The 27,773-nt window shown below is 44.5% G+C and overlaps 1 protein-coding gene and 1 pseudogene across 18 annotated transcripts in view; both read left to right on the top strand.

Moving 5' to 3' along the window:
- TCF7L2 (transcription factor 7 like 2) overlaps window positions 1–27,773 on the top strand; it is a 188,976-nt gene that overhangs the window by 11,392 nt on the left and 149,811 nt on the right. For 7 of the 18 annotated variants that reach the window (XM_069460783.1, XM_069460782.1, XM_069460784.1 and 4 more), the window contains exon 4: window positions 1,761–1,829. The exons of the other annotated variants lie outside the window; for them this stretch is intronic. In XM_069460783.1, the coding sequence (XP_069316884.1) occupies window positions 1,761–1,829 (69 nt within the window). The remainder of the gene's footprint in view (window positions 1–1,760; window positions 1,830–27,773) is intronic. 18 annotated transcript variants of the gene reach the window in all.
- Window positions 1,920–27,749, top strand: LOC138376543 (small ribosomal subunit protein uS8-like; annotated as a pseudogene).

The following is a 27,773-nucleotide window of genomic DNA, read 5'->3' on the forward strand; positions in this document are numbered from 1 at the left end:
GAAGTTGTTTTAACATGATGCAGAATTGTCACAGTAATTAGTGCAATCTCCCTTTTACTGACTGGCAGTTCTTACAAAAAGGAGAGGGGGACAAAGGGTTCAAATTCATCTTTCTTTTTCAGCGATTCACTTTAGATGAACTGCTTCTGAGTGTTTGGGGGGCTGTGTGCGTGTGGGACAGATCTTCAGTTGTTTTAGGGGAGAGTGGTTTGTTATTGTGCTTTGACGGATATGGGGTTTTTTTTTTTTTGGCCCACCTTTTGGTGCCATCTTTTAATTCTGATTAATATTCTGTTTGGGGCAAGCAGACTTATATCTTACATATATATTTTTGCTTGTTTCTTTGGAACAGATAACAGAACAGATAAAACAAATAAACTAGTTTTGTTTGTTTATTTGGCCCACTGTTTCCTAAAATGAATACTTAGAGCCTTATCCCATGAGCAATATGGATTTAGACTTTTTTATTTGATTACTTCTGTGTTGTGTTTATTTGGAATTAGTTCAAAAGTTCTTATGTGAATTTCCTTTTTTATTTAAAAGAAAAACAAACAAACAAAAAACCATTGTATGTGGTCTGAATGATTTTTCTTCCAGGGAGCAAGATACAAACTATTTGGGTCTGAAACTCGCTTGCAGGCTAAATCAGGCTTTGTTCTAGTCACACAGAAGTGTTCTGGAGATAGTAATAGTATAGTAGTAGTAGTAATAGCAGTAGTTTGTTACAATAATACAGACCTGTGTTTGGAGATGCCACTGATTTGCTTATTGCAAGCAGGAGCATGGGCAACGATTTCACAGCAATGTATTTTTAGATAATTGTTGAGATCTTTTCGTGATTGTTGTTTATACAATAAATCAGCAGATGCTGTTTGTTTTCCCAATTTATAGGATTCCAAGATTAGCAAGTATTATTTGGGAAAATGAGACTTTGCTGAGGCATCCTGATACTCCTTTCTATGTGGGTTACCTGCCGAGTTGCTGGGTGGTCTAGGGGAAGGCCGGGGAGAGGCTTCAGCCTTGTGCTGGGGAGGGTCTGAGTAAACCAGGGACTTAACATTTGCTCAGTTGCCCACTAAGAGGTGGTCCTTAGAAAACTGGTGGCTCTTTGGCAGTGCTTGGCTCCCTCTTTGGGGAAGTGTGGATTACTAGAGTGCAGGCTGCAGAGATGTCCTGGGACAGACAGCTTAGTCATTGTGAAAGAATGTATAGGGCATCGGGTGGCCCCTGAATTCTGTCTGACACATTTGTTTTCCCAGAAATAGAATCGTGTTGCAGAGCCAGGGCCCAGTTATTAGAAATATAAGGTGCCGGACGGAGGGGCTTATACTTGTTGCAGTCTTGTGGCTTCTCACAACCCTTTCTCTTGTCATCTTCCCTCTTGCCTACGTGTCGCAATTCTGATGACTTTTTGCAGCACACAGTTAATTTTTCTCTAGCAACCTGCTCAGCACACTGGCTTCCTTTATGTCTTCATGGGCATCCGTCTTTCCTTTTCATGTCATCGATTCTCTCTCCTGGCCACCCCCCTCCCCTGTTTGCTTATTGAATAGGCGCTTATTTATTTATTTTTTTTTAACTTTACCTTAGATTGTTATGATCATCTTATCCATAGCAACAAATAAAAGTACAGGTCTTGATTGAATGCCAAGGCTGCAGTTCAATCTAGGAAGGTTTGTCTGCTATTCATAAACTGCTTAAGATGTTTTCTTGTAGTTTGTGACATAAGCAGAACGCTTTGATTTGGTTTCTTTCTACAGCTCCATTTTCAGTCCGGCAGCACACATTACTCTGCGTACAAAATGATTGAACACCAGATTGCAATTCAGGTAGGAAATGCAAGAGATTCTGAAGCTTGAATTGTCAATATGTAGGTCTCTTGTGTCTTTTATTCTCCGCCCCTTCCCCCAACTGATATGATGGTGATGATGGTGGTGGTGATGGTGGTGGTGGTGGTGGTGGCCGTGGCGGTGGCGGTGGCGGTGGTTGACTCACTGGGGGAGGTGGGAAGCAATGAAGAAAGAGAAGCCGGAGAAATGCTGCCAAAGTGGTTTAGAGTTAAGGGGAGAAAGAGAAGCCTGTGCTTATTATTTAGAGTTTCTTGGTCAGGCCTAATGGTCACACAGACCCCAGCTCGGCTACTGCTTTTTGCTTAGGGAGGGATCTTGAACTGGGAGTAAAACAGGGCAACAAAATGTGAATGGGAAGGATTAAGCGGGGAGGTGGGAGCAGAGGCCGTGTGACAGCCAGAGTTGTTTCCGGTGGATCAAAATCATGTTAAGTGGTGCTAAGAATATCACTTTTGACCTGGTCGTCCTGAAATGTTGATTTCTCTTGGACCTGTTGATATATGACACTAAAAGTGCTGGAAGGGAAAGGCGACAGATCCCAGCTTCTGATGAGTGTCCTGTTTCCTGCTCACGTAGTACTTCCATTCTTTTAAATCCAAAGGCTAAACAAATCACGGACTAATATAGACTCGGAGCTGAACTGATGCCAGCAGAATGCAATGGAGGAGGGAGAGCAGACTAATACGATTTTCGTCTGTCTGCCTGGCCTCCCGAGGATGGATGCACCTCATGGTGTAACTAGTGGTACCCAAACTTTTTGAGTGTTCTGGTTTAACCCTTTGAAGGGAGTCCCTTGACTTTTGTTGTAGTGTTAAAGTCTGGCATGAGGGTCTTCTCTTCTTAGCAAGTTGCTGTTGGTTTGTTAGATCATTTGCATTATTCCATGACACCCTTTCTTGTTGAGAGCCCTTGCAGGCAGACATCGTGTGTGTGTGTGTGTGTGTGTGTGTGTGTGTGTGGAGGGGGGGGGTCTTACCAAGCTCCAGCCACACTGCACCTTTGTAGCTCTGCCATTTCAAATCTGCATCTTCCTCCATAAGACTTTCAAATAGCCATTTGCCCCGGGTTAAACTGAATCATTCCACCGGTGAAAACCATGAGTCAGCAGACATTTTTATTTGGTGGATTCCTGGTGTTTTTGTACTCATTTCAAGGCTGCGGCAACTTATTTTAAAAGCATTTGATTACTTCTGCAGTTGTGCCGCTGATCTTCTTGTGTATTTTAGGGGGACAGTGTGAGTCTTGGTTTTACTCCTCCACCCCCGGCTATCTTCAAGACTGGTGTGTTACCTCTTGGGCCCCTCCTCCTTTTGGTTTGAATGGCATAGTTTCTTGCTCCCAGAAAGTGGTTTAAATGCGGGGCTTGGTTAGAGAACAAGCCCAAACCCTAACTCTTGATGAATGGGTGGATGGACAGACAATATCCTGAGGCCTACTACATCTCATTCCTGTTGCCTGGGGTGTGGGAATTGTAGAAGTTGAATAGGATAGTGATCCTTATCTTGGTGTGGAAAGGCTGGCTGGGGCCATGTCACTGGGAGACCGGCCCAGCCCAGACCAGCTGTTGTATCTTTACACCCGTGGCTGAAGTGCCCCTTGTTAGGCCGAGCAGTTCGTCTTTCTCCAACCACCTGGCACGGTGCAGGCCATGTGAAGCTCTTTCTCAGGAGGAAGATGGAGTAAATTACTGAGCTCATTGTTTGGAGGACTGAAACCATTACTATTCCTCCATGAACAGGTAGTATTGTTCTCCCCTGCTTCTATTTGCTAAGGCTTGATGCCCATGTGGGCAAACAGAGAGACATTTTATTAGAGGCCCAGCACCATGCTTGCAGTGTTCATTCTCCCTCAATCTCTGCTAGACCCGCACGGGGCCAAGCCAAGTGGCATCTAGCTGTAATTTTAGTTGGAGCATCAAAGGATAAATGACAAAAAACAAAAGGAGCAAAGGGAAAAAAAGGGGAAACCTCAGACAAAATGGAGTTGTTCCCAAAGTGCGCTGGGCAGCTCAGCAGCCGAGGGGGGCCAGGTGGGGGCAAGGGGAGAGGGTGGCACCGCTCTGGTGCAGTGCAGAGCAGACATTTTCGCTCCATTCTGCAATTTAAGGCTAAATGATTGTTGGGGCAGAATTTTCTTCCCTGGAAACATAAAACTGTTGAACGTTAATAAATACTATATTTCAATAGGGGCTGAGCTTGTTGCTCTCCTAAGCTATAGCCTAAAGTATCCTTAAGTAGTGTGACACCTCGCATCACATGCGATTCGTACCCTTTCCCCTTCCCATCCCTCTTGTAATCTGAGGACTGAGCTATGTTCACGGTTTCTATGAATGGTCCCTGAGTGATTCTGCAGACACGTCTCATCCTGGTAAAAGGTTTGGACACATCAGTTCTATGTTGGGATCTTTCCCACTTTTGGCAGTCTCCTAGCTCCTCTCCATTTGGAAAAGACAAGAGTAACACAAATGGCCACATTCTCTCAAAATGGATAGTGCTAATAGAACCAGAATGAAAATGAAAAGACCTTTTAGAAAGGACATAGTTATTTAATTCCACTGACTTGTAAAAAGTTTTATTGAAGTAAAGTTTAAACACAGCAGAGTACGCAGATCTTCAGCAGAGCGGTGGGTGAAGTTGAACATCCATGAAACTGTCACCCAGATCAATGCATAGAACGTGGTTGGAATATGTTTTCTGTGAAGGATCAGATGGTAAATATTTTAGGCTTTTCGGGCCATACAGTCTCTATTGACTGTTGCCCTCCTACAGTTGACCCTTGAACAACATGGGTTTGAGCTGTGCAGGTCCAATTATAGGTGGATTTTCTTCTGTCTCTGCCACCCCTGAGACAGCAAGACCAATGCCTCCTCTTCCTCCTCCTCAGTCTGCTCAACCTGAAGACGATGACAAAGACCTTTATGATGATCCACTTCCACTTAATGAATAGTAAATATATTTTCTCTTCCTTATAATTTCCTTAATAACTTTTTTTTTCTTTTAAAGAGATAGGGCCTCACTCTGTCACCCAGGCTGGAGTGCAGTGGCACAGTCATAGCTCACTATAACCTTGGACTCCTGGGCTTAAGCGGTCCTCCTGCCTCAGCCTCCCAAAGTGCTGGGATTGTAGGTGTGAGCCACCATGCCTAACCCTTAATAACATTTTCTTTTCTCTAGCTTACTTGATTGTAAGACTATAGTGTATAATGCATATAACATACAAAATATGTGTTAATTTTGTTACTGGTAAGGCTTCTGGTCAATAGCAGGCTATTAGTAGTTCAGTTTTTGGGGAGTCAAAAAGTTATACTTGGGTTTTCAACTGTGTGGGGGGTCAGCACCCCTAACCCCTGAGTTGTTCAAGAGTCAACTGTACTCAACTCTGCTATTTGTGGTTCAAAATCAACCAAAGGTAAACCTAAAGGAATATGTGTAGCCATGTCCCAATAAAAAACTTAAAAAAACAAAAAACAGGCAGTGGCTGGATTTGACCCCACAGGCTGTAGTTTGCTGACTTCTGATAAAGAACTTCCCGGATGTCTCCCTGGCTCCCCTCTCTTCCCAGTTATCCAGCTGCTGCTTCTCTCTGCCCTCACTGAAAATTCTCACCATCAGTTAGTTTTATCCATCACCATGGATTAGTTTTGCTTTTTTCTGGCTTCATATAAATGGAATCCTATAGAATGTACTGTTTCATGTCCAGCCTCACTCGGCATTATGTCTGTGAGTTTCCCCGGTGTTACTGTGGGTAGCGGTGGTTTGCACTTTTTCACTGCCATGTAGCATTCCACGTGTGATGAATGTGCCGGTGCTTTCGTCCTGTCTATGTTGCTGGATATTGGGATTGCTTCCAGTTTTTTGCTATTACGAGTACAGCTCTAGTAACATTCTCAGATGCGTCTTTTGGAGGAACATATGTTTCCATTTCTGTTGTTTATACACCAGGAGTGGACTTGGAGAGAGGCATGGGGTATGTTTAGCTTTGCATTGACCTTCTGAGGGAGACTTGAACACTGGACTTGGAGTGTTGTCGTTGCAGTGTACCAGCGTAGTAGTTCTTAGGTATGTGAACGATACGTGTAGGGGAGAACTAAAATTACCTAGGTGTACTCAGAGGCCAGTTTTGCTCAGCTCAGGTACAGGCCCCTTCAGGCAGTGGTTTGGCCTCTGGCCCCAGCTCCTAGGAACTCCTCCTCCTCCTCTCCATTACCTGGGGAAGAGGCCTGGCAGGCTGAATTCAGAGAGGTGGACACAAATTGCATTGTGTGAAGCAAAGCTGCCCCCCAGGAATGCCCTGCAAGTGACTGCAGATGAACGTGTCGGCATCTCTTCTAGCTCCCAGTACTCCAGCCCCAGGATCGGCGTGGTAAGGAAGGTCAAGACCCGCAGAAGATGTTTCCCTTGGTTTTCAGAAGGGCTACTTCAAAACCAATTAAGCCTTTGTTTTAAGAGTATTTTGGCCAAAGGTTGATGTTTTAACACTGAGTCAGATGTGATTTAGGAAAAAACTCCACATGCAGCAAAAACAAACTGTGTGTAGACCTTTCTTGGTTGTTTTTCTTTTAAGACGTGAAGGGGTTTGTGTGCGTGTGCTTGTGCGTGTGCGCAAAGACAACTAGGAGAGGATCCAGAAGAAATGGACCATTTTATTTGTTTACACAGCTGAGTGGTGGAGACTGAGCGGTGGTGTTGCTTGCTTTCTTGTTCTTATGCTTACAAGTTCCCATCTGAGTTTACCAAAGCATAACCCTTAAGCTGGGTCTTGGAACTCCTCCACCACGACTCGGTAAGGCCACCAGGACCCTTCTCTAGCGCCTGGGTGCTGTTGAGATCCGGGGAGAGAAGGATACTAACTGAAGCATGTCTGTACCCAATACTGGCCCCTTCTTCCTGGATGGGACTAGATGTTTAGTCTTGTCCATCTCTTAAAATTGTTGAGATTCCTGAGGTGCTATGGCTCAGAGTCTATCTCTTTGCCTGAGTAGACCCTTGCTGTTTGTGATGAAATGGCCAGGGATTAGCACCGGTGGATGTGAGCAGAGTTTAAGAATGAGGTGGTGGTGTTTGTGAGGGCTCCCCGCTTTCTCCCAGTTCAGGTTTTTCATGGCGGTTGCTTGTGTTCTGGGCCTGTGCTCTCGCCCACCACGCGTTACCTGGCCCGTCAGTTTTCATGAGGATCTGCTCTCTCGGTTGACACCAGATCCCGGCTAGGGGGACAACTCCCAGGAACTGGTTCAGTTCTTGGTGCAGCCACTTCCTCACTTTTCCTTTAGTCCTATGGCAGACTCTGGCTGTGACATTTGATGTCCACTTTCCACAAAGGAATGAAGGGTGAGAGAGAGACAGAGAGAGAGGTCATTTCATTGGCGTAGTCTGATGAAGCCTGTGAGTGCCAGGTGACTCACTCCAGAGGTTCGTTCATTTGCTGTGGTGGTCAGTTTTACCTTAATTATCTAAGTCCATACCTCAGAATGTTCATTCATTAAAAATAATTTAATGTGCGTCTGCTGTCTGCCAGGCCCCTGCGGAATTCATCAGTGAGCAAAATAAACAAAAATTCCTTGTTCTCACCGAGCTTAAATTCTAGTTACGTTTCAGATACTGACTTATAAACACCCCAACCCTTTGGTCTGATTGAGTGGGTTTCTGCTGCAGTCCAGGAGTTACATTTTTAATCAAGGTTGTGATTTTCAGCCTACTAAAGTTTGAGAGTTGTTGCCTTAGAGTTTTCTGAAATCAATCAATTGACCATTTATCGGATACTCAGTCATTTTCACTTGCCTAATAAAAATTGAGGGTTGACCAAGTACTCTTGTTGGGATAACATTTTCTTTTCTTTGTTTTCTTTTCTTTTAACTACAGAATATATTGCGTATTGAAACATTTTCTTATTTTGAATGGGAAACTAGACTGCCCTTTGGTTCTGATGAGCTGGTGAGGCCTTTATTTCTCTACGCTTGTGTGAAGACAGCCAGATACTTTGGCAAAACTCAAGAAGAGGCGTTTGTTTATGAAAGAGTAGCTTGGACAATAATGTGCTTGGTCTTAGGGGTGAGAGGCAATAACAACAGTTAATAATAATAGCTGCTTATGTTTATAGAATTCTCCCAGTGGGTCTGGTGTTCAGTGTTGTATGCGAATTATTTATTGATTCCCTCATAACCACATGGAGGGAAACCTGAAAGGTTTAGTTACTGGTGTTGTCCCCATTTTGTAAATGAGGAAACAGATATCTGAGATATTTTCCCCAAGATCAGTTAGGATTCAAACCCAGGCAGTATCACTGGAGAGTGGCTAATACTGCATACATAGCCTTGTGGTAACTACTGTCTGATCAAAGTAATGCTCAAGAGGGTCTAGGGGTTCTGTTCCCTAAACGAAAGCAGTGTCTCCCAGCCAGGCTTCTGGTTGCTGGGAGCTGCTGAAAACACAGAATCCTGGGTGCTGCTCCTTGGAGATTACCATTCAGTAGGATAAGCATGCATCACCTGGAGGGCACAGGGATACAGGGAGGGAGCTGTTAAGATGCAGATCGGGACCCCACCCTCAGAGTTTCAGGTTCTGTTGGTCTGGGGTAGGTCGTGACATTTGCAGTTTTAACAAGCTTTCAGGTAATGCTGATGTTCCTTCTCTGGGGACAGCACTTTGAGAACCACTGGACTAGGGCAGTGGGTCCCAGCCCTGGCTATGTGTTACAGTCACCTCGGAAGCATTTAAAACAGTATTCAGGCGTAGGCCCCACCCCAGACCAACTGAATCAGCATCTCTGGGGCTTGGGGCCTGGGCATCCCTGGGTCCTACAAGCTTTCCAGGTGGAGACAGCAGATAGGGTTGTGGCGCATTGTTCTGGGGAATCCTGGAATCTGCATCCCTTCCCCACTCTTCGGATGCTTCTGAGGTGCACAGTCATGTTTACAGAACAGTGATGGTGTTATTTCGTTGGTTTGTTCATTTTAGCTTGACTCTCTTTCCTTGGGGGATAAAAGAGGCTGGTTACATTGAGAATTCTGAAGGATGGCTCGTATGTTTGTTTGAGTGGTAGGAGTCTCTGTTTTGAGAATATTTTATTAGCTGGTAATCAGCGATGGCCACTGTCCCCTGAGTTAGTAGTACCAAGGAGAGAAGATGGGACTCGGTGTCATATGCAAGAGGCTGCAGAACCCTGAAGCAGAATGGGTAGTCTGGTGCTTCTCAGACTTCCTGTCATGCTCAAATGCAGGTTCAGATCCGGTAGGTCTGGGGTGGGGCCTGAGATTCTGCATCTCTGACAAGCTCTTAAGAGATGCTGATGGAGCTGGCCTCAGATGGCTCTTGGAGTGGAGCAAAGAAATATATTTTGATAGGTGAGGAAAGTGAGGTGGATAGAGGTGAACTTGGTGGAAACAGCAAGCGAAGAATCCAGGAGTGCAACTCAGCTTCATTTCTACCTTTCAAGGAGAAGTTACCGTCTTGTCTAAGCCAATAGCAGTTGCATTACATTGGCCAGACAAAATAAAACAATCTAGTTTTACTGTTTTTACTTATATCATTTTAAAACTTCTATCTGTTCTAATTATATCATTCTATTTGTATGAGTTGAGAATATTGTATCTGTTCATTCTCCACCATATTAAAGCACTGTGTTTGTCAGAGAACTGGTAAGAATACAGAGAGATGTCTGGGAGTCCTCGACTGGAACAACCAGGTGGAATGAAAACAATTGTTCTCTTGGCCATCTGTATGCCCCCATATTGGCTACAGCAAGTGGGTTTCGAGGTCTGACCTATGGTAGTCAGCTGCTTGTATTTTCTTAGCATTATTTTATAAGCTCTACTTTATAATATTTACTTTTTATAAAGTCCCTGCAAATCGCGGGGCTGTTTAGCTGAGCACAGAAATTTCTAAATGGGTTGGAGCTGACATTTGCAGGCTTATCAGGCTTAGTAGTTAATTTGTTTCTGGAGTTTGATTTGGTTGCATGGTATCAAATCCTGATCAAACAGATAAGTGGTTGCAATTTTTTTTTTAACCTGTTTACCTTGAAATCTCAGCATACTCTTCAATTAAACAGAAATGGCGCTGACCATTGTTCCTGAGGGTTCCGCCAAAACCACTGGGTGGTTGGCAGTGTGTTTAATATTTGATGAATAATAGATTGAAATTTAAAAATAAAGTTTAAAAGTGGTACATGTATATCTCTATATCTATAATATATGTTATAAAAAGAAACATTAGAATCAAACGTGTGGACTCCTTGAGGCATCTTCACAAAACCCTAGTTCTTTAAGGGAGACAGCTGGAAACACACTTGGTTACGCCAGATTCCACAGAGATTGAGGCCTGGTCTGGAAAAGGGCATGTCTTGGCTATTGGTATTAGCAGGGGCTGGACGAGATAGGATGGCTTAGTGCAGGGTTTCTCAACCTCAGCACTGTTGACATTTTAGGCGGATAACTCTGTTGTAAGGGACTGTCCTGTGCATTGCAGGATGTTTACTTAGCGTACTCTTCCTCACCTCTACTCTCTTGATGCCGCCAGCACCCAACAAAAATGTGACAACTGAAAATGTCTCTAGAAATTGCCACATATCCCCTGGGAGTCAAAATCACTCCTGGTTGCAAACCACTGGCGTAGAATAACCGTTTAAAGTGTGCACCCTACCACCGATGCTATGGTAGCATCACCTTTGCATTTTAAAGAAACAGGTACAAGAGGAGGTGGGTAGTTCAGTTTGTGCTTCTGGAGTCAGATACCTGGGTTTAGGTCTCAGTTCTGTCAAGCTTCAGTTTCCTAATCTGTAAAATGGGGATAATGGGAGTACCTGTTTTCCAAAGCATTGTTGGGAGATTAAAGGAGGTAAGTTATGTGATGATCTGGGCACATAGAAGGGAGCTTGATAAATGCAAGCTGCTATTTTTACCATTGAGAATTATGAAATACTTGTTTGCAGATTTAGAATATGCTTTATCCTGACATGCATTGTATATTTTTTATTTCCTGTCAAGAACATCACACATGATAAATTTGATAACCTGGACTATCTTTGCTGGGTAACAAAGATTTATGACTCCTACTCCGTTGGTTGCTGTTTGCATTTCTCTTATGTCACTTAACTTTTTTGCCTAGTGCCTGTTACATTTGACTAGAAAGAATATAAGCTCTTCTGAAGGGCTGAGATTGTGTCTTACTCATACCCTATAGCACCGTGCAGTAATTCCTGGGACTTCACAGTCAAGGGAGATGAATGTGTTTGAGTACCTCATTGTGGGCAGAAAGGAAACAGAATGTGTAAGTGAGGTTGGGGTGGATGTGTGTTAGAGATAGCAATCAAAGGGTGCTTTTTGAATTTTTAAATAACAGCCTCTTTCATAACATCAAAGGCCAACAGTAATTTTTTTGGTACTCAACTAGATAATTTGAGATGGGTGTTCAACCCCTTTGTCAACTTCTTGTTTTTTTCCAGGTATCTCAAATTTTGATTTCTGTTCTTCTTCAGTGTGTGAATTTGCACCTTGTCTTAATGACTATGGCATCACTCAGTGATTAACCATGGTTGGACGGGTTTATGTTTCTATGATTGTCTTCTGATTTTCAAAATGCTTGGAGGTTCGTTGGCTTTTAAAAGCAATATTAGCTTTTTTTTTTTTCCCCCAATGACAAGTAGTGTTACCCATTGGATCAGACCATTTTCTAGACTTTGACAGTTGTCATTCATTCCTACAGGGGACTTCAAAAAAAATTTAAACAAGTGTTTTCCTACTTGTGGGTGGATGAGCTTGTGCAGATTTATTCCTTTCTATTCACAAATCCTATGCCTCCCTGGATTTGGGGGTTGAGATGAAGCACCAGGATAAATAGTTTTGGTTGAAAGTTGGGAATTTTCCAAGTTTTGAAAATGGATGTGTATGGTAGTAGCCCATCCTAGGGGAACTGGAAGATTGTTTTCACTAGGGCTTTGGTGAGGCGGCCCTGTAGGGAAGACAGCTTTGTGTCAATAGTTTTTAAGTTGATTCAGTAAACGTTGCTGATGATTGAAATTGAAGAATTGTGAAGACAATTCATCTTGAGGAATAGAGAGCATCGGGTGTGAGCCAGGCTGCTGGGAGCAGACATTGACATACGGGCCGTCATCAAACTAATTGTTGTTTGAATTACCTGTTATGATCCGATGACAAATCTGCCTTGCTCCTGCCACTGGAGCAGAAAATGTAGCTTGAATTGGCGTGATGTTAGCAAGTGTAAACTGTACTTCAACAAGATGGATAAACCCAATTATGGGGCAGACCTGTAGAGAGAAAATCCATTTAAATCTCGTAATGTTAAGCAGAGCTGTGTTTAATTCATTTGGACCAATTTGGGAATGATGTATGAGTGTTGGTGAGCATTAGTCAAAGGGGGGACCGCTTGGGGGAAAGGGATGTGCCGATACTGCAGGCACATCCGGGGAGGCAGCTGGGGTGTCATCTCAGCAGTCCACACTAATGGCGGGGAAAGGCAGAAATGACGAAACGATGTACTGTCTGCTGTTGGGGGGAGCCGCGCTGCGTAAATGAACCAATAAGGAAAACATATGAAGCAGAAAGGAGAGCAGTTGTTTTTCCTAAATGCTCCTGACAGTCCAAAACATAAAGGAAATTTTGAGGTTCCGCTTCTGTGTCTCCAGCTCTGAAACTCTTGGGGGTTTGCTAAGCTGTGTAACAGGAGGCCTAGAAAAGCTCTTGCTTGAAAGCTTAATGATGATTTAAGAGAGAAAGAAAAAGGACAGCTCAATTTAAGTTGATATCTTGGGGCACTTGGTTCTCTATTGGAAAGCAGTTAAGAGGGGATTATTATTCTGAAATATCTATATTATGCATATTTGAAAGAGAGTTTTTAAAATTTTTCCTGTATAGTTTTTAATAGCTACTGAATGGTGATCCAGCTTTACACGTAGTAGGCACATAATGTATACTGATCAGGCCAATAAAACATTGAACTTCAGAGAGGCAGCTTTCAGGGCTCCATACTGGTATTTGCCAGACCTCAAACTCCTTAGGATACATAAGGGCCCGGTTTCATCCAGTAGTCATTCCTGGCTTGCATTCCCAGGAATTTTGTGATTTTATATAAAAATTTATGGTTTTACCTTTTATCCATGCTTCTATAATGTTGGTTTTGCCAAGGATGTTCTTAGAAGACTCCAGTTTCCTTTTATTAATATTTTGGGAGGAGCTGATAAAGCCCTCCAGTGAGTTGTTATTGTTTGGTTTTTCTCTTTTGGTTTGGGGGAGTTTTCTTCGTTTTCTTCTTTCTTTTCTTTTGTGGAGTAGACTGGCCTTGGAGACTTTACTTGTTGAAAGGAGAACTTAAAAGACTATAGAGTGCATAAGGAGCTTGGCAAGTGGACTGCCAAGAAATTCATGGTTGTGCACTCTTGCCCCGGCACCCGTAAATCTAAGGGTTTGGGAGTGCTTGGTATAAATGAAGTTTAAAGGCGTAAGAGTTTTTTTTTTCTGTAATTTGGGGACAGATCATTGTATGGGGTCAGATCATTGTATGGGGTCATGGTGTACATTTAGTGCCCATTCAGGGTAAGTTTCTCTCCCAGAGACCAATTTGGTAGGATTTGACTTTCTTTCTCCAAATTTCAGCTCAGTTGAAGAACTCATAAAGGAATATAATAAATTCAGACTCATAATAATATTTCAACACCATGAGTTGTGAGAATCTGAATTTTCCAATCTAGTTGCCGGTAGAATGTAGGTAGAACACTTTGAGAAAATTTAAAGTACCATTTCCACCAAAAAGCCCCCAGGACATTTAGCCCTCCCTTTGACCTCCCCAGTGGTAGACTTCCAAATCATTTAAGAAGCAAGTACTATTAATTAAATGAACTTGGAAGAAACATATTGGGATGTGCTTCCGAATCTGAAGATATTTGTGCTAAAAGAAGCATCTCTTGTGTTCTGTGAGTTTTATGGGGTACTCTGTCTGGTTTGGCTCAAAGGCAGTTGTCAGATTTATACTCCTGAGGGTGGGGTATAGACAATGTGAATTGGGCAGGCAGTGAATAAAAGGGTTTCTAGAGAACAGACCATTAAGGAAAAGAAAGCGTCCACTTTGTGGGTTAGGATGGCGTGTGTGTGGGGGGTGGTGGTGGGGGGTGGTAAATCTTTTTCAGGGCCCTCTGGGTTTTTTCTCCTGGTTACCTTGCTGCTTTCTGGTACTATAGCGAAGCTGAAACGGCACAGTAACATGCAGAGAATAGTTTTTGTCCTTTTGATTAGCTCCTAAGATTTAAATATACAACAAAAGACCTAGGACTATTTAATAGGATGCAGAAAGGAAATAGTGAGATATCTAGATAAGGGCTTTATTGATTTATGGAACGTATGAGACTCAATTCAGGAGTCTTCCGGGAGTCACAAAGTTCTGAACTCAATGCTTAGCCTTAAAATCAAAAACACCCCCCCCCACCAGTTGTCAGTCACTTAGTTTTTATTCTGGAATCCAGCAGCATTTATTTCTTAATAATTGCTGAAGAAGCCAAGAGTTTCCTGTTAATTAAAAAGAAAAAAAAGAACTCATTGGCTCAATGTATAAAGACATTTTTTCTTGAAAGAGAACTTAAAGGAATGTTCGAAAGTGCCCCTAAGCTAAGGACATGTTTACCAAAGCCCCCGGGTGTTTTATGCACCCTGTTTTGGTTTGTGTTTTCTTAAAACTTGTCACTGTTGCTATATTTTCATAATGGTGAAAGCAGATGACGACTGTCTCCCCCCAGAAACCTGATTTGTGAAGCCATTTGTCTGAAGAATTGGCACTCAGGACTTGAATTTGAGCGAGGAAAAGGCTTTAATAATGTGATGGGGTGGGCTCCTTGGAAGAGACCCTCCCCCCCATGCCAAAATAAATGAGAGAAAGAAAAAAATAGGGAAAAAGCTGTTTTTGCTGGGATGACTTTTCAGTTTGGTTAAATCTACCAGTTTATCTCTATCAGAAAATAAATCCTGATATATTACTTCTGACATGATTTTGCCATTTTAGGATAGTTTAGGAAAAGCACCAAGATAGTTGTTTTTGCAGATGGGGTGGATTGCCCATCCTTAACTGTTTATTTAAGTAGTAGTAAGTTGAGAGTTGTTTTGTGTTTCTTACCTTCACCCTCATTGGAATTTGTGACCAAGAAGATAATCTCCAGCCACACTGGTTTGCATAGCAGTTAAAGGAGCCCAGCAATGACTTAAACGTGGCAGGAACCAATGATCTGACATGTAAAAAAGTGCACACACAAAACCACATGCCACATGCAAAGCAGATACAGTTTTGATTTCGGCCTCAGTGGTTCTGTTATCGTTTCTGTTGCCCTGAGAGCGGATTTTTATCTTTTGGTCTGACTTCTGGTTCAGTCATGGTTTGTGGTTTCCATTCGCCATTGCAGCTGGTGAATTTGGCTGCTGGGGAACTAAGGTGGCCGGTGGACATCTAAGCAAAGGCGGCCCCAGGATGACATTCCCAAGGAATATTGAGATTGAAGATGTCGTGTAGGGCGGGGCGCCCTGGCAAATTACTGCTGAGCTATTGTTCCTGTGCTGGGTACCTGGCTGTCACAGGCTACCCCACCTGAGGCTGCTTCTCCCTCTTCCTGTGTTCCTTATGTAATGTCTCGAAGGAACTATTTTGGAAACATCTAGATCATCTTGTGATTGATCCTCCTGTTCTGTGTTCCATGTCCCTCCTCCCCCCAATTGCCTGCTTTTCTGTTAGCTCCTTTAGCAGAGAATATTTTTTCCTTATTCACTAGTTTCCAGGTCAGAATTTCCCCACAAAATATGAACTTTTCTTTTTCCCAGTATCTGATTTCTGCCACTTTTTACAAAATAATATGAGCCTGAAAATTTTAAATTGGGCAAATTACTTCATTGCTTGGTGCCTCCAGTTTCTCATCTGTGAACAATGGGTTTATTAATAGGAGTTGCCTGTCATAAAGGTTTTCGTGAGAATAGGTTTGAGGGACCTAGCCAGGTGTCTAGCACAAAAGAAAGGTTTAACGGCGTTGTTACTATTACCAGTGTCCCTAGGCAAACCGGGACAGTTGGTCACCCTACCAACAGTGTTGTTACTGAAAGTCTTACCAAGTTGACAAGTTGGTGATATATTGTATTTCATATCTTTTATCTCCCCCCTCCCCACCTCACAAAAGAATCCCGATCTGCAAGAGAGCAGGCCAGGATACCTTTTGAAGAGAGTTAAGGGTGAAAGAGTCTGTGTTGTGATGAAATTTATCTCCCCATGGAGGGAAAACAAAAAACCTATAGGGGAGACTGGGCTTTGAATTATTCAGCTTCTGATGGGCATGAAATTAGTGACAGCAAGACAGGAATTTGTGGCCTTTTGGTTGTAATGTTTGCTTCTTCTTTGGTCGGGTTTCTATTGCTTAGAACTTCGTTAAAAAATAAATTTAAAAGTCATCCTTTTCAGTTCTCAAAAGGCAGAGGTCTGGCTCCTGACTTGCAAACTTAATAACACTTACTTCTTTCTTTATGAGGGAGTTTCCTTGGGCCGCTGTGGTCGGCTCTTGTTTGTCTGAGTTTGTAATAAGCATGTAACAGCCCTCTCCTCCTCCAATTTGCCTCCAAGACAAGCGGTTTCAGTTGGTTACTAGGGACAAGAGACCTTTGGAACTTGTGATTGGAAGCGGACGGCTCTGGGGTCCCTGATGGGAGAAGGCACTGGCATCTCTGCAGTTGAGCCTGTGCCTGCAACACAGGTCAGCTTGCTGGAACTTTCTCGCGGGGCTCTGCTGGGCAAGAAATCAGTTAGTGGCCGGCGAACCCAGGCCTATTCACACTTAAACTTGGATGACAGCGATGCCGTAAGGAGCTTGTCCAGAATGATTTATTCTCAATAGTGGTTAAAAAAATGACTTCGATTCTCCCAGTCGACTTGAAAGCAGCCATTGTTTCCTTAACACCTCTGGTTCCAGAAGGTACAGTTCAGACCCCCCTCATTTGCAGAAGGCTGGATTACAACACAGTGCTTTGAGATCTGTCCCTATTTACTGCTATCTGTCTTTAGCTTTTCAGGGGCCAAAATGAAAAGAGAAAGAATGAAATATGAGGAATCAGAAAGCAGTCTTGATCAATGGACTTTTTTTCCCCCCTCACTCTCCTCTTTTTGGCTTGGGGAGGTATAAACAATAGATTAGTGTGATTACACCTTCCCCCAATCCCCTTACAAAAAAAAAAAAAAAAGACTTGCATTTCAGCAGGCATTGTTAATCAGAGGGCTATGGTATTTTTTTTGGCATTTGCCAATCTTCGTGGCTGTCACTGGCCTTAGGCTGCGGAAGGCGTGTTCTCTCCTCCATTCTCCTTCGTCCAGGGCAGCCTGGCTGATGGCAGGCTTTTTAGCAAGAGCACTGCCGTACCTTTTTAATTGGTTAGTTCCTCTAAGCGATGATTTATTTCCTACCTATCAGAAATGTCTCAATTTACTTAATCTAAAAGTTCCCCCTTTTTAGTTCCCTCCCCTTAAAAAAATTAATACCACCAACAAAACTGTTTCCCCAGGCGGCACTCGGTGTGAGGAGGCATTTTTCTCTGGGGAGAACCTTGTCTTTGTGTATGACAGTGGGGAAGAATTAATTAAGGGAGAGGATGAAGCTTAATAATTGGAGTTGGGGGCTTGGGAGCTCTGAACACGCCTAGGTCTGTTATTAAGTCATCTGGCGGCGGATGGCTTACTCTCTAGGTCTTGGTTTGCTCATCTGTGAAATGCCTCTACAGGGTGTGTGCAATGGTGAGACCAATTAATTAGAAGCCCTAAAAGTGTTGTTTTATCTGGAGTTGGATGTTTTTGCTGTGAAAAGGAGGCATTCTGGGATGAAGGTTTTGACACTGAAGTCAGGCATACCTGGGGACTCAAGTCAGCACTGTCTGTCGACTGCATGTGGGACCTTGGCTGGTTATTTAACCTTCGTGGGCCTCAGTTTTATCTATAAAATGGGGACAAAACCTCTCACAGAGGATTAAGTGGGATAACACGGGTACAGCTCTGATACAGTGAGCAGCACTCAGGAAAGAGCAACAGTGGTTACTTTTATCTGAAAGGAGGTGACATCTGTAATCCTGGCCAGTGCTACCTGTTGCTGGGGCACTTTGGTCCCTGCCGCTACTAGTGAAGGCAAGTGGACAGCCTTGGTGGTTGATTTTGTTGTGTCTTTTTGTTCTATCTTTTCTGGTTAAATCGAACTATATTGTGCTTGTCAGGTGGATATCAAAATGGGGCTTTGAAATAAACTTCAGGATCCTTCCATAGAAGGAAACAGATTAATTTGCTACTCATTTTAACTCATATTTTAGCTCTCCCCTCCCCCAACACATATAGACACACATACATTGATTTCTTTCTTTTTTCTTGTGTTACTACAAGGATCAGTTTCTTCTGGCCTAAGTCCAGAAACAACATGCCTGTCTTTTTTCATCGTTGAGGGAAAACAGTCTGAAAGCACCATAATTCCTTAAATTGGATTTCAATTCTTGATCCCCTTATGTTCGGTAAACAGAGTGTTATATGAAACGTCATTGTTTAGGAGCAAGAGGCTGGCAGCCTTGTCTTTTTTTTTTTTTTGGAAGGATAGGCACCTTATTGGCGCTTCCTGGGACAAGGCTCTGGGTGGGGTCCCCTAGAGGTGAATGCCCACCTTTACTTGGGATAGAGGCATTGATCCCTTTCCAAAAATTGCTGGTGGGAGTTGGGAGGGCTGCCTGTCAGTGAGCAGAGTTTAACTTGGGAAGAAGCCTGCAGTTGTGAGTACGTATTCTTGTTAACTCTATTGGTGCCATGGGCAGCCAATACTTGAAAGCTTTGGAATCCTTATATTCAAATCAAAGGCACCAGAAGCAAAGATAAAGGGGGCAGTGTGATCTTCAAAGATGAGGGAGTAAAAAAATAGTGGGGAATATTTTCCTGGGTAATTCTGCCCCCACTCTGCCCCCCCCCCCCGCCCCCTTTTAAAGAAAAACTAAGAGTGTTAGCTGCTTCCTCTTACTTGGTAGTTATGTGGGAACTTAGGCTCTGGTTAAAGCCATTGGCTGTTTATGGAACAGGAGACAGATGACTTGAAGAAAACAAAATGAAAATGTCTTGGGCTGGTTTGGAGCTTGTTTCGGGGTGTGAGTCACTCGCTGTTTCTCGGGTTCTTTCTTCCCCTCTTGCCTTTCTTCCTTTCTTTGAGCTGGTTTCGCTCTGAGAGTGCAGGCTTGGCACCCACTTACCCAAGAACTGATTAGTTCCTAAAAGAAGCAGTGAGTTGATTGCTTACAGAGATGATGTAAGCTTTGCTCTGGGGTACATCAACTTGGATTTCTCATGCTTTATCTTATAAAGCCTAAATTAACAGCTGGTTTGGTTTGAGTTCTCCGGGATCTGACTAAGGGATTAGAGTCCATTCTCAAGTGAGTCAATCTAGTTTAATTTATTTCAGGTCTATCAAAAAAGATCAATCAAAGCTCTTTTGAAAGTAAAGCTATAATCGGTCTGCACACTTATAAGTCACTGTTGTTGCACTTGGTGTTTCTCTCTGGTGGAAAAATGCTCGGGCTGTGGCTAAGAGGATGTATCAGAACATTTTTTCTGTGTACCTCCCTTCCTTGTGGCCTCCACACCTCCCTGGGAAGATTTTGAGAAAGTGTCGTGTTGGACAACTCCACTCAGGTGGCAGCCGCACTGATGATCTGCTCCTTTTTCTTTGAGGATGCTGGATCCCTGGTCTGGAAATTTCTAGTTCAGTATAATTGAATACCTGGACCTGAACAAGTCCAGCCCATTTCATGTCACTGTTTTTGCTCCTGGGCTTTTTCTTGCAGATATTGGTGGGTGAAGCATGCATTGAATTCTTTGCCCAAAGTGTCTACGGTGAGGAATGACTCAAGCAGTTCGCAAGGCTTAAAGCGAAGCATTCTCGGCTATGGGTGATCTAGGCTTTCGTGAGCGCTGGAAGCTACAACCTGTGACACACATTCCTTTGTTCCCATTTTTAAAATATTTACTGAGCACCTTTTAGTAGCTAAGAACTATCCTAGATGCACATGATATACCAAGAGAAATATCAAGAATAAGGAAGTGGTTAAGAGCTTGACTCTATACCCATCTTTGAATCTTGGCTTCCCTACTTTGTAACATTATCACCTTGAGCAAACACTTTCCCAAACCTCAGTTTCCTTGTCTGTAAAATAGGCATAGTACTCCCACTACTTCACTTGACCAGCCTCTGCCCCTCCCCCCAAAAAGTAAAACTATGATTTTCAAAGGCTTGTTGCCATAAGGAAATGAAATAACACCATCTCTTTTGCACCCCTCTTTTTTTTTTTTTTTTTGAGACAGAGTCTCACTCTGTTGCCCAGGCTAGAGTGAGTGCCGTGGCATCAGCCTAGCTCACAGCAACCTCAAACTCCTGAGCTCAAGTGATCCTACTGTCTCAGCCTCCCGAGTAGCTGGGACTACAGGCATGCACCACCATGCCCGGCTAATTTTTTCTATATATATATTTTTTAGCTGTCCATATAGTTTCTTTCTATTTTTAGTAGAGATGGGGTCTCGCTCTTGCTCAGGCTGGTCTCGAACTCCTGAGCTCAAACGATCCGCCCACCTCGGCCTCCCAGAGTGCTAGGATTACAGGCGTGAGCCACCACGCCCGGCCTTGCGCCCCTCTTTTAATAAAAAAGCCACATTGGGGGAATTTCCAGGAAAGAGAAACTTTTTTTCCCCAAATGCATTCAGCAGAGACAAATACCTCTTTCTGCCATCTGTCCGCACTGCCATCACGGTGCGTGTGAATGTCCTGGATGGTGCTCTCAAGAGCATCAACGATACAGAAAAGAGAAGCAATGCCGGGTTCTTATAAGGCCGTGCCCCAGAGCTGCCGCCTGGTTTCCAACTGTGCAGATGAAGCGTGGGTACTTTGGTGAATTTGACATCATGGATGATCACAGAGCCGGGAAGATTGTGATGAACCTCACAGGCAGGTTAAACAAGTGTGGAGTGATCAGCCCCACATTTGATGTGCAGCTTAAAGATCTAGAAAGATGGCAGAATAATCTGCTCCTGTCGCGGCAGTTAGGTCTCATTGTACTGACCTCAGCTGGCATCATGGACCACAAAGATGCAAGAAAACACAGGAGGAAAAGCCTGGGATTCCTTTTTTTTTGGGATGTAATATATTCATATAAAAATGCTTCAGTGGGGAAAAAAGAAACTCACTAGAAACAAATAGTCGTTCAGGGTCCGTAGTATGTCAGTTTCTCTGGGGATGCCTGGACACAGGACCCAGTCCCTGCCCTTTAGGAAAGTACCGTGTATTGGGGAAAAGAAAACACTCAGCACAGGGGGTGTCTGGGACTGTGAATCTCGTGTTTTGTTTTGAGCTTCTGTCTTAGGTACCACTTCCCTTGGTTTAAGGTATGCTTTTTGTCTTTCTTCCATTTGACTAAATGAAAATAATATGGGTCATTCTCTACCTGCCTCTCATTAGTGGTTCCTTTTGGATATGGGCCTCGTGGGCCATTCACCCTTCTATTACTCCTAATTTCCTTCCTGTTCACCACGTTTGAACCTTAGCATTATTACTAATGCAAATACAAGTCTAGCCTCAGTTTGTCCAGTTCTGAAATGGGTCTGGCATTAATCCACAGAGTGTGTGTTAAGGGAGGGGAAAGCTCACATTTTTGATGTCCTCTTCTGTTTCTGTTGAGCGTAGGGACATATGCTTTATCTATTCAGCAATCATTACTACAGAAATAACCTTAATAGCAAAAAGAAGAAAGAATAGTTGTCATTTTTGAGCTCTTACTAAGTGCCAGTTTCTAGAACATTTTATATATGTTTCAACTTAATGCTCACAACACTTTTATACATCATCCTCGTTACACAGATGAGAAAACTGAGTCTCAGAGAACATGAGAACATGGGGGACATACCGAAGGATACATGGCTAGTAAGTGGCCGCACTGGGGTTTGAATGTGGGGTGCTAGGACGCTGTCATGCTGCACGATCATTGCATTGACATGGAAAGGGAGAGGCTGCTGTTGGGAATATAGCTGGGCTCCTCTTTCAGAATTAGAATCCTTTTGCAAGTGAGTAATCAGATGCGGGTTCCTGTGTCTCCCTCTAATACAAAAGCCTCTTTTTTCCAAGGTCCAGTGTAGGTCTGGATCCGGGCTCCTCTGGAATTTCTCTCTCTGGTGGAAGTGACAGAGGCTTTGCACGTGAACCAGCCCGTACCTCACCAGGCTGTGTGTGCCTGACATTGGGGAGGATTTGCAGCTTCAGGTCCGGCTCCCCTTAGCAACCCCTCCTTCCCGTTTCTGCCTCTGGAGTTCACCATTAAAAAAATAAAAATAAAAATAGGCAAACCACTTTAGAAAGTCGCATGCTGGGTTTCTACTATGTCCTAGAAACTGTCTTAATTCATTTTCCCCTTTACTCTTACTTGAGTAGAAAGAAAAAAAAATTGATAGTCAATGCTAATAATTGTGGCATGTAATGTAATTGGAAGTGTTTCATTGACATGCTCATGAGAGTCTGCGGCTTCATCTTCAGGCTTGGATGTAGCACTAGGCTTGCCTTGAGTGTCTGCGCAAGCCTTTGATGCAGGTAGACCATATTATAAATAGGCGCGTTGCTATGGTGAGGATGGCAGTCCTTGCTTGCTGTGGGTAACCTTTTCTACCTTCTCGGACACTGTTTTAAAACACAGTGGCATGATAGCATTTCGTTTAATTTGGACCAAGGTGGGGTAGATGAATTGTTGAGATTGAGATGTAAGATTTTTTTGTGTGATATTTTTGGGGGGGTGGCGGTGGGTAGGCTCACCAAGCACTGTGGAATATGTTGGAGATTGGGCTTCCTCATGATTTATTTAGAAATATATTTTCTACTAGATGGGGTGGGAAGGATGGTGATGGGCAGAAGGGTGGGCTTTCTTCTCTTCCCCCTCCTCCTTTCTCTGAGCATTTCTGCGAATTTGTTGGCTTTGATGCCCAGCAGCTCATACGGTGAAATGAAAGTTCAGGTTGGCATGATGCAGAAATGATTATTCCTAGTAGTGCGTTCCCATTACTGTTAATAATATAAAGACAGTTGCCTGCCTCTCAGCACCCCAGCACATGGCTAACAGATAGTTGTTTCTCCATGGAATTGGACACAGCAATGAGGACTGGCGTGTTTTATTAGTGCCTGTTCTCCTGCAAGTTCCTGGGATAACTCAGACACATATTTGTTTATTTTTTTTCCTGTTGCTTGAAAGACAACTTTTCATTACACCCATTCACTATCAGAGCAGTTTGGGTTTGTGAAATTCTTTTTCTCCCTCAATCCTCTCCCCACCACACATCCCCATCCCTTAAAATTTTGGGCAGAGACACAACCTTAGGATCCTAAAGGTTGTTAAAAATTAACCAGCCAGCTGCTTCTAGGTCTTTCATGTTTTCAAGCCAGATTCTCACCTTTAAAATGGGAATGTTTCCCTGCTCATGTCAGTGGGTCATTTTGAGCACCGAGTATGAAGTTTGCTGGAAGAAGCCCTCTGGGGGCAGAAATGTGACCAGAGACAGGCTTTTCAATTTGGAGACCATGCCGTTTGTGTTTTGGTCAGCTGGAGTCGGAATTTGTATATTTATAGCTCAGTGTGGCCTCTCTCCTTCTTGTAACCCTCCCCATCAAGGTGAGCTCTGCAGCCTTCCTCAGGCTCTCGATTTCTTCTTCTGGGTGGAGAGTCTGTGCCAAATTGGGGTTCCAGACTGGGCCCACCTAGCTTCTCTCAGCACCTTTGGGGACTCAGTTTCCCTCTCTGGGAACTGAGGCTTGCTAGTGGGGTACACGTCTTCTATAAGGTGTGAGGATGTACCCCAGAGTCCTGAGTGGTTCAGAAAGTGGGGAACCGCTCCCCTGGATGAGAAGAGCTACAGGGTGAATCTCTCCCACTAGCAAGGGGGGGTCAGGCTCGGATACCACCACAGGGACAGTGATCTCTCTGTGGGGTGGTCCGTGTCCCTCAGCCAGGGCCGTGTTACCTCTGGAGTAGAGGTGGTGCAGGCTGCTGTTTTCCTGGTAAAGGCCTCTGCCAGTCTGTGCAGCCGTAGCTGACCTTTCTTCTCTGGTGCTTTTTGGGGAGGGGGTGTTGGAAGGAGTAGCGCATGCTGGATGCTCTGCCTCCTGGCCCCACACCAGTGAGCCTATGAATTCTGCCTCTGCTTTCCGAGGAAACCTCGCAGGGAAGGTGGAGCGAGGTGCACAATAGAGTTGGTTGTCAGGGCCGGGGAGCGATGAAATGCCACCAAGTGTGCATTGCGCCGAAACCCGGGCTGCATATAGACTTCAGGACGGGCTAGCTTATGGATTTATTTAGAAGTATTTCTAGAGAGTAACCTCATTGGCTGAAAAGCGTGTTTGAACAAGAGCTCCGTTGTTCGTTCCCAGCCCTGTTGCCTTGGCAGGCTGCACGCTCCAGGCGGTCTGTTGGTCAGGCCTTGGAGAGCGGGGAGGCCTGGGGGTGGGGGTGGGGGTGTGACCGGTCCAGGGCCCAGCTCCTTTCAGGATACCCCATGCCAACCCCAGAGAAAGCTCTGCCCATCCATCGCCTTGGGCAGTGGGATTGGGCAACCTGGAAAACAGAAAAGGCAGGTCCGTAGCATAGATTCCATTCCACACTACCCTCGCCTCCACTCCCCGGCCCTGGGAGGGATACGTGCCCTCCGGGAGACACCCAGACCCGACAAAGAGACCTTTGTTGGAGCTGGAGGTGAGAATCTGTGGGCGTTGGGACTCCTGGGTTCGAGTTCCAGCTCACTGCCAATCGCCCGAGCGCTGGGCTAACATTGCTGGAATCAAAAGGAGTGCAGCCTGCCCAGCAAGGCCTACGGGAGCTGGAGGCCGCAGGGCGCTAAGATTGCGTTGTCTTTGCCAAGTGCACGGGGCTCCGGAGAGAATCCTAGGACACAGGGTAGGAGGCAGTAGCTTGAGGAAGATCCTATGCTTTCGTTCTGGTCCCTGGAGACCTCTCCTGAAGACTAGGCTGTGAGCTGACCCCTCTGAGATTCTGGAATACAATGTCACTTGGTTAATCTTCCAATGTTTCCCTGACTTTGCTGGTCATGTAACTGTTAACCTTGCTCAAAATTGGGACTTACCATGTGTCCTCTCCCCAGCCCATTCAGTGAATCGGAGTCGGGGGTGCTGTGGGGGTTGGGGGAGGACCTGGGAATGTGTGTTCATTAACCTGCCTGTCAAAGTGCTTTTGCCTGGGACAATCCCCTGCTTCTGCTCTGCATTGGGCCTCTGTACCAAGATTGTAAAGTTCCTTAGAGTACACTTGGACTTGTCATCTGTAAGTTGTCCTGCCGAGCACTTGGAATGTAGTGTTGGCGTGATGATGCTCCTCTACAGGGGAGGGACCAGGCAGAAACCACACCTTGCTTCTCAAGCTGCTGTGACCTCAGGCTCATTCTTTTTTGAAAGTAGCAGCTCTACTGAGGTACGTAGAAACCATAAAATTCACCTATTCGACTTGTATAGTTGAGTGATTTTTTTTTTAGTACATTCACAGATTTGTGTAACCGTCCACACTAACTCCAGAACATTTCGCCGCCACCCCGAGAAGAAACTCCATATCCATCAGCAGTCAGTCCTTACTTCCTCTCCCCTCAGCCCCTGGCCATTGCTATGGATTTGCCTGTTCTCGACATGTCACATAAATGGAATCACAAAATATTTGGTCTTTTGTGTCCAGCTTCTTTCACTTCGCAGAATGTTTTCAAGGTTTATCCAATGCTGTACCATGTACCAGTACTTCATTCCTTTTTATGGCCAAATATTATTTTATTGTATGGATAGATCACCTTTTGTTTATTCATTCCTGGCTTTGGCTGTTATCAGTAATGTTGCTGTGAACATTTGTGCACAAATTTTTGTACAGATATAAGTTTTCATTCCTCCTGAGTATAACCCTATACGTGGAATTGCCAGGTCATATGTCAGCTCAGTTTAACTTTATGAGGAACTGCCAAACTTTTGAAAACTTGGGTTCCGTGATGCACCAGTTGTATTAGGCAAGATAGCAAAATGTGACTTTTGATTGCCAGAGACGATATAGAGATTGCCTATTAAAAAAGGTGGTTCAGGAGGCTGAGGCAGGAGGATCACTTGCACCTAGGAATTCTAGACCAGGAAAACCCCCATCTCAAAAAAGAAAATGGTGGTCATGTTAAATCCACCCCCCTCCCCTGCATGGTTCTAATTGGATGGACACCCACCCTCGTTTTGTTCCTCCAGTAGTTCTTGATTCTGGCTGTGCAATGCAACTACATGTGGGCTCTTAGAGAAGACTCATCTCCTGGTCAGTTCAAGCAGAATCTCTAGCTCCTGGAATCGCAGCCTGATTTTCACAAATCAGTATTGCCCACTTTTCTCCTTTGTTCTCCATGGGTGAGAAGAAAAGGCACAGATGGGGGTGGTCATGTGGACCAGAAGGAATTTACAAGTATCACAAACACCCTCTCATGGGGAACCCCTGGGCTGCTCCCTGGTGCAGAGGGGAACCCAAAACTTGGGCAGGGAAGTGGAAGGAACTTGTGAGAAGTTTCACTTATGGTTGCGATGGAGGAGGAGAATCTAATGTATGCAAAAATTGACCTTAATTTTGTTTCAAGCAAGAAGTGCATGATTATTCACAGAGGCAGTTGGTGAGATTTGTGGGTCTGCTGACAGTGGCTGGAGTGTGTTGTTGTGTTGTTTCTCTGGTTTAGCCCTGGGGATGGGAGCTACCGCCTGCTCTCTCCTGGCAGAGGCTGTCCTTGCTCCTGCAGTTCCTTGGGGTAACACTGCATAGGGGAGTAGCTGGGAGGGGGAGACCCCGGCCTGTGTTGGCTCTTGCTAGGTTCTCCTATGACCTTGGGCAAGTCCCCCCGCGTCAGGGAGCGCAGAATGAAGGGTTGATCTGGAGGGACCTTTTCACCTGGGCTGTTCTGTGACTCGAATCGTCTTCCCTCAGCCCACCACTGCCTAGTGTGTTGGTTAAATGAGTTTAAATGTCCTTCCTTCAGGGAGGCCATCTAGGAAACACCCCTTTCCTCAGAGTCACCCCTGCTTGTGCCTGATCACCGGTTCCTTCAGAGCAGTGCTCACGCCCCGGCCTCTTCCTTTCTTTGGCTATTCCATCCCTTCCCTCATCCAGATGTTGGCTCCGTGGGGGTAGGGAGCATCTGTTTGTGGTTTTATCCACATTGTCTAGGGGTTCCAGAAATATTTGTGAATAAACAAATGAGTTAGTGAATCTTTACCTCGTATTTCCAGTGACTGTAGGGATGTAGCTTTGAGCCTCTAGTAACTGAGATTCCCCCCCCCCCCAATTAATAAACTGTATTCAAAAAGAAATAATAATGGTTAAACATTTATTGAAAACTTTGTGCCCAGCACGAGCTGAGGACTTCACGCTCATCATTTACACCTCGCACAGTCCATGCGATACGCATTAATTGACAGAGGCTCCCATTGCACAGGCGAGGAAGGGGCCGGCCAGGAAGGCAGCCCAGAGTAGGATCCAGCCTGGCTCCAGAGCCCAGCAGGCTGTGTTGGCCCCAGTGAGAGAAGCAGCCAATAAAAGAATGCTGTGTGTGGAAAAGAATGACACTCGGGAGGAGGGGTGACCCTCTTGGATGTGCAACCAAAATGATTTGGGGCCCATGTTGAGGGTATCTGTTGCAGCACCAAGACAGGACGCTGCTGTTGTTGATAGGAAAGGAGACCCTGCAACGCTGGGTACTAAAGGATCCTGATGGAGCCACTCAATGGAGAGAGCCAATGCGCCAGGCCATCGAGGGACACCCCGAGACCCAGAAGGTTGCTTTTACCATTGACTGCCTCCAAACCGGGGCTTCCTCGCTGTGACCGTCAGCATTCAGCAATGGCCAT

Source organism: Eulemur rufifrons, chromosome 28 (genome assembly GCF_041146395.1).
Source record: "Eulemur rufifrons isolate Redbay chromosome 28, OSU_ERuf_1, whole genome shotgun sequence".
Lineage (NCBI taxonomy): Eukaryota > Metazoa > Chordata > Mammalia > Primates > Lemuridae > Eulemur > Eulemur rufifrons.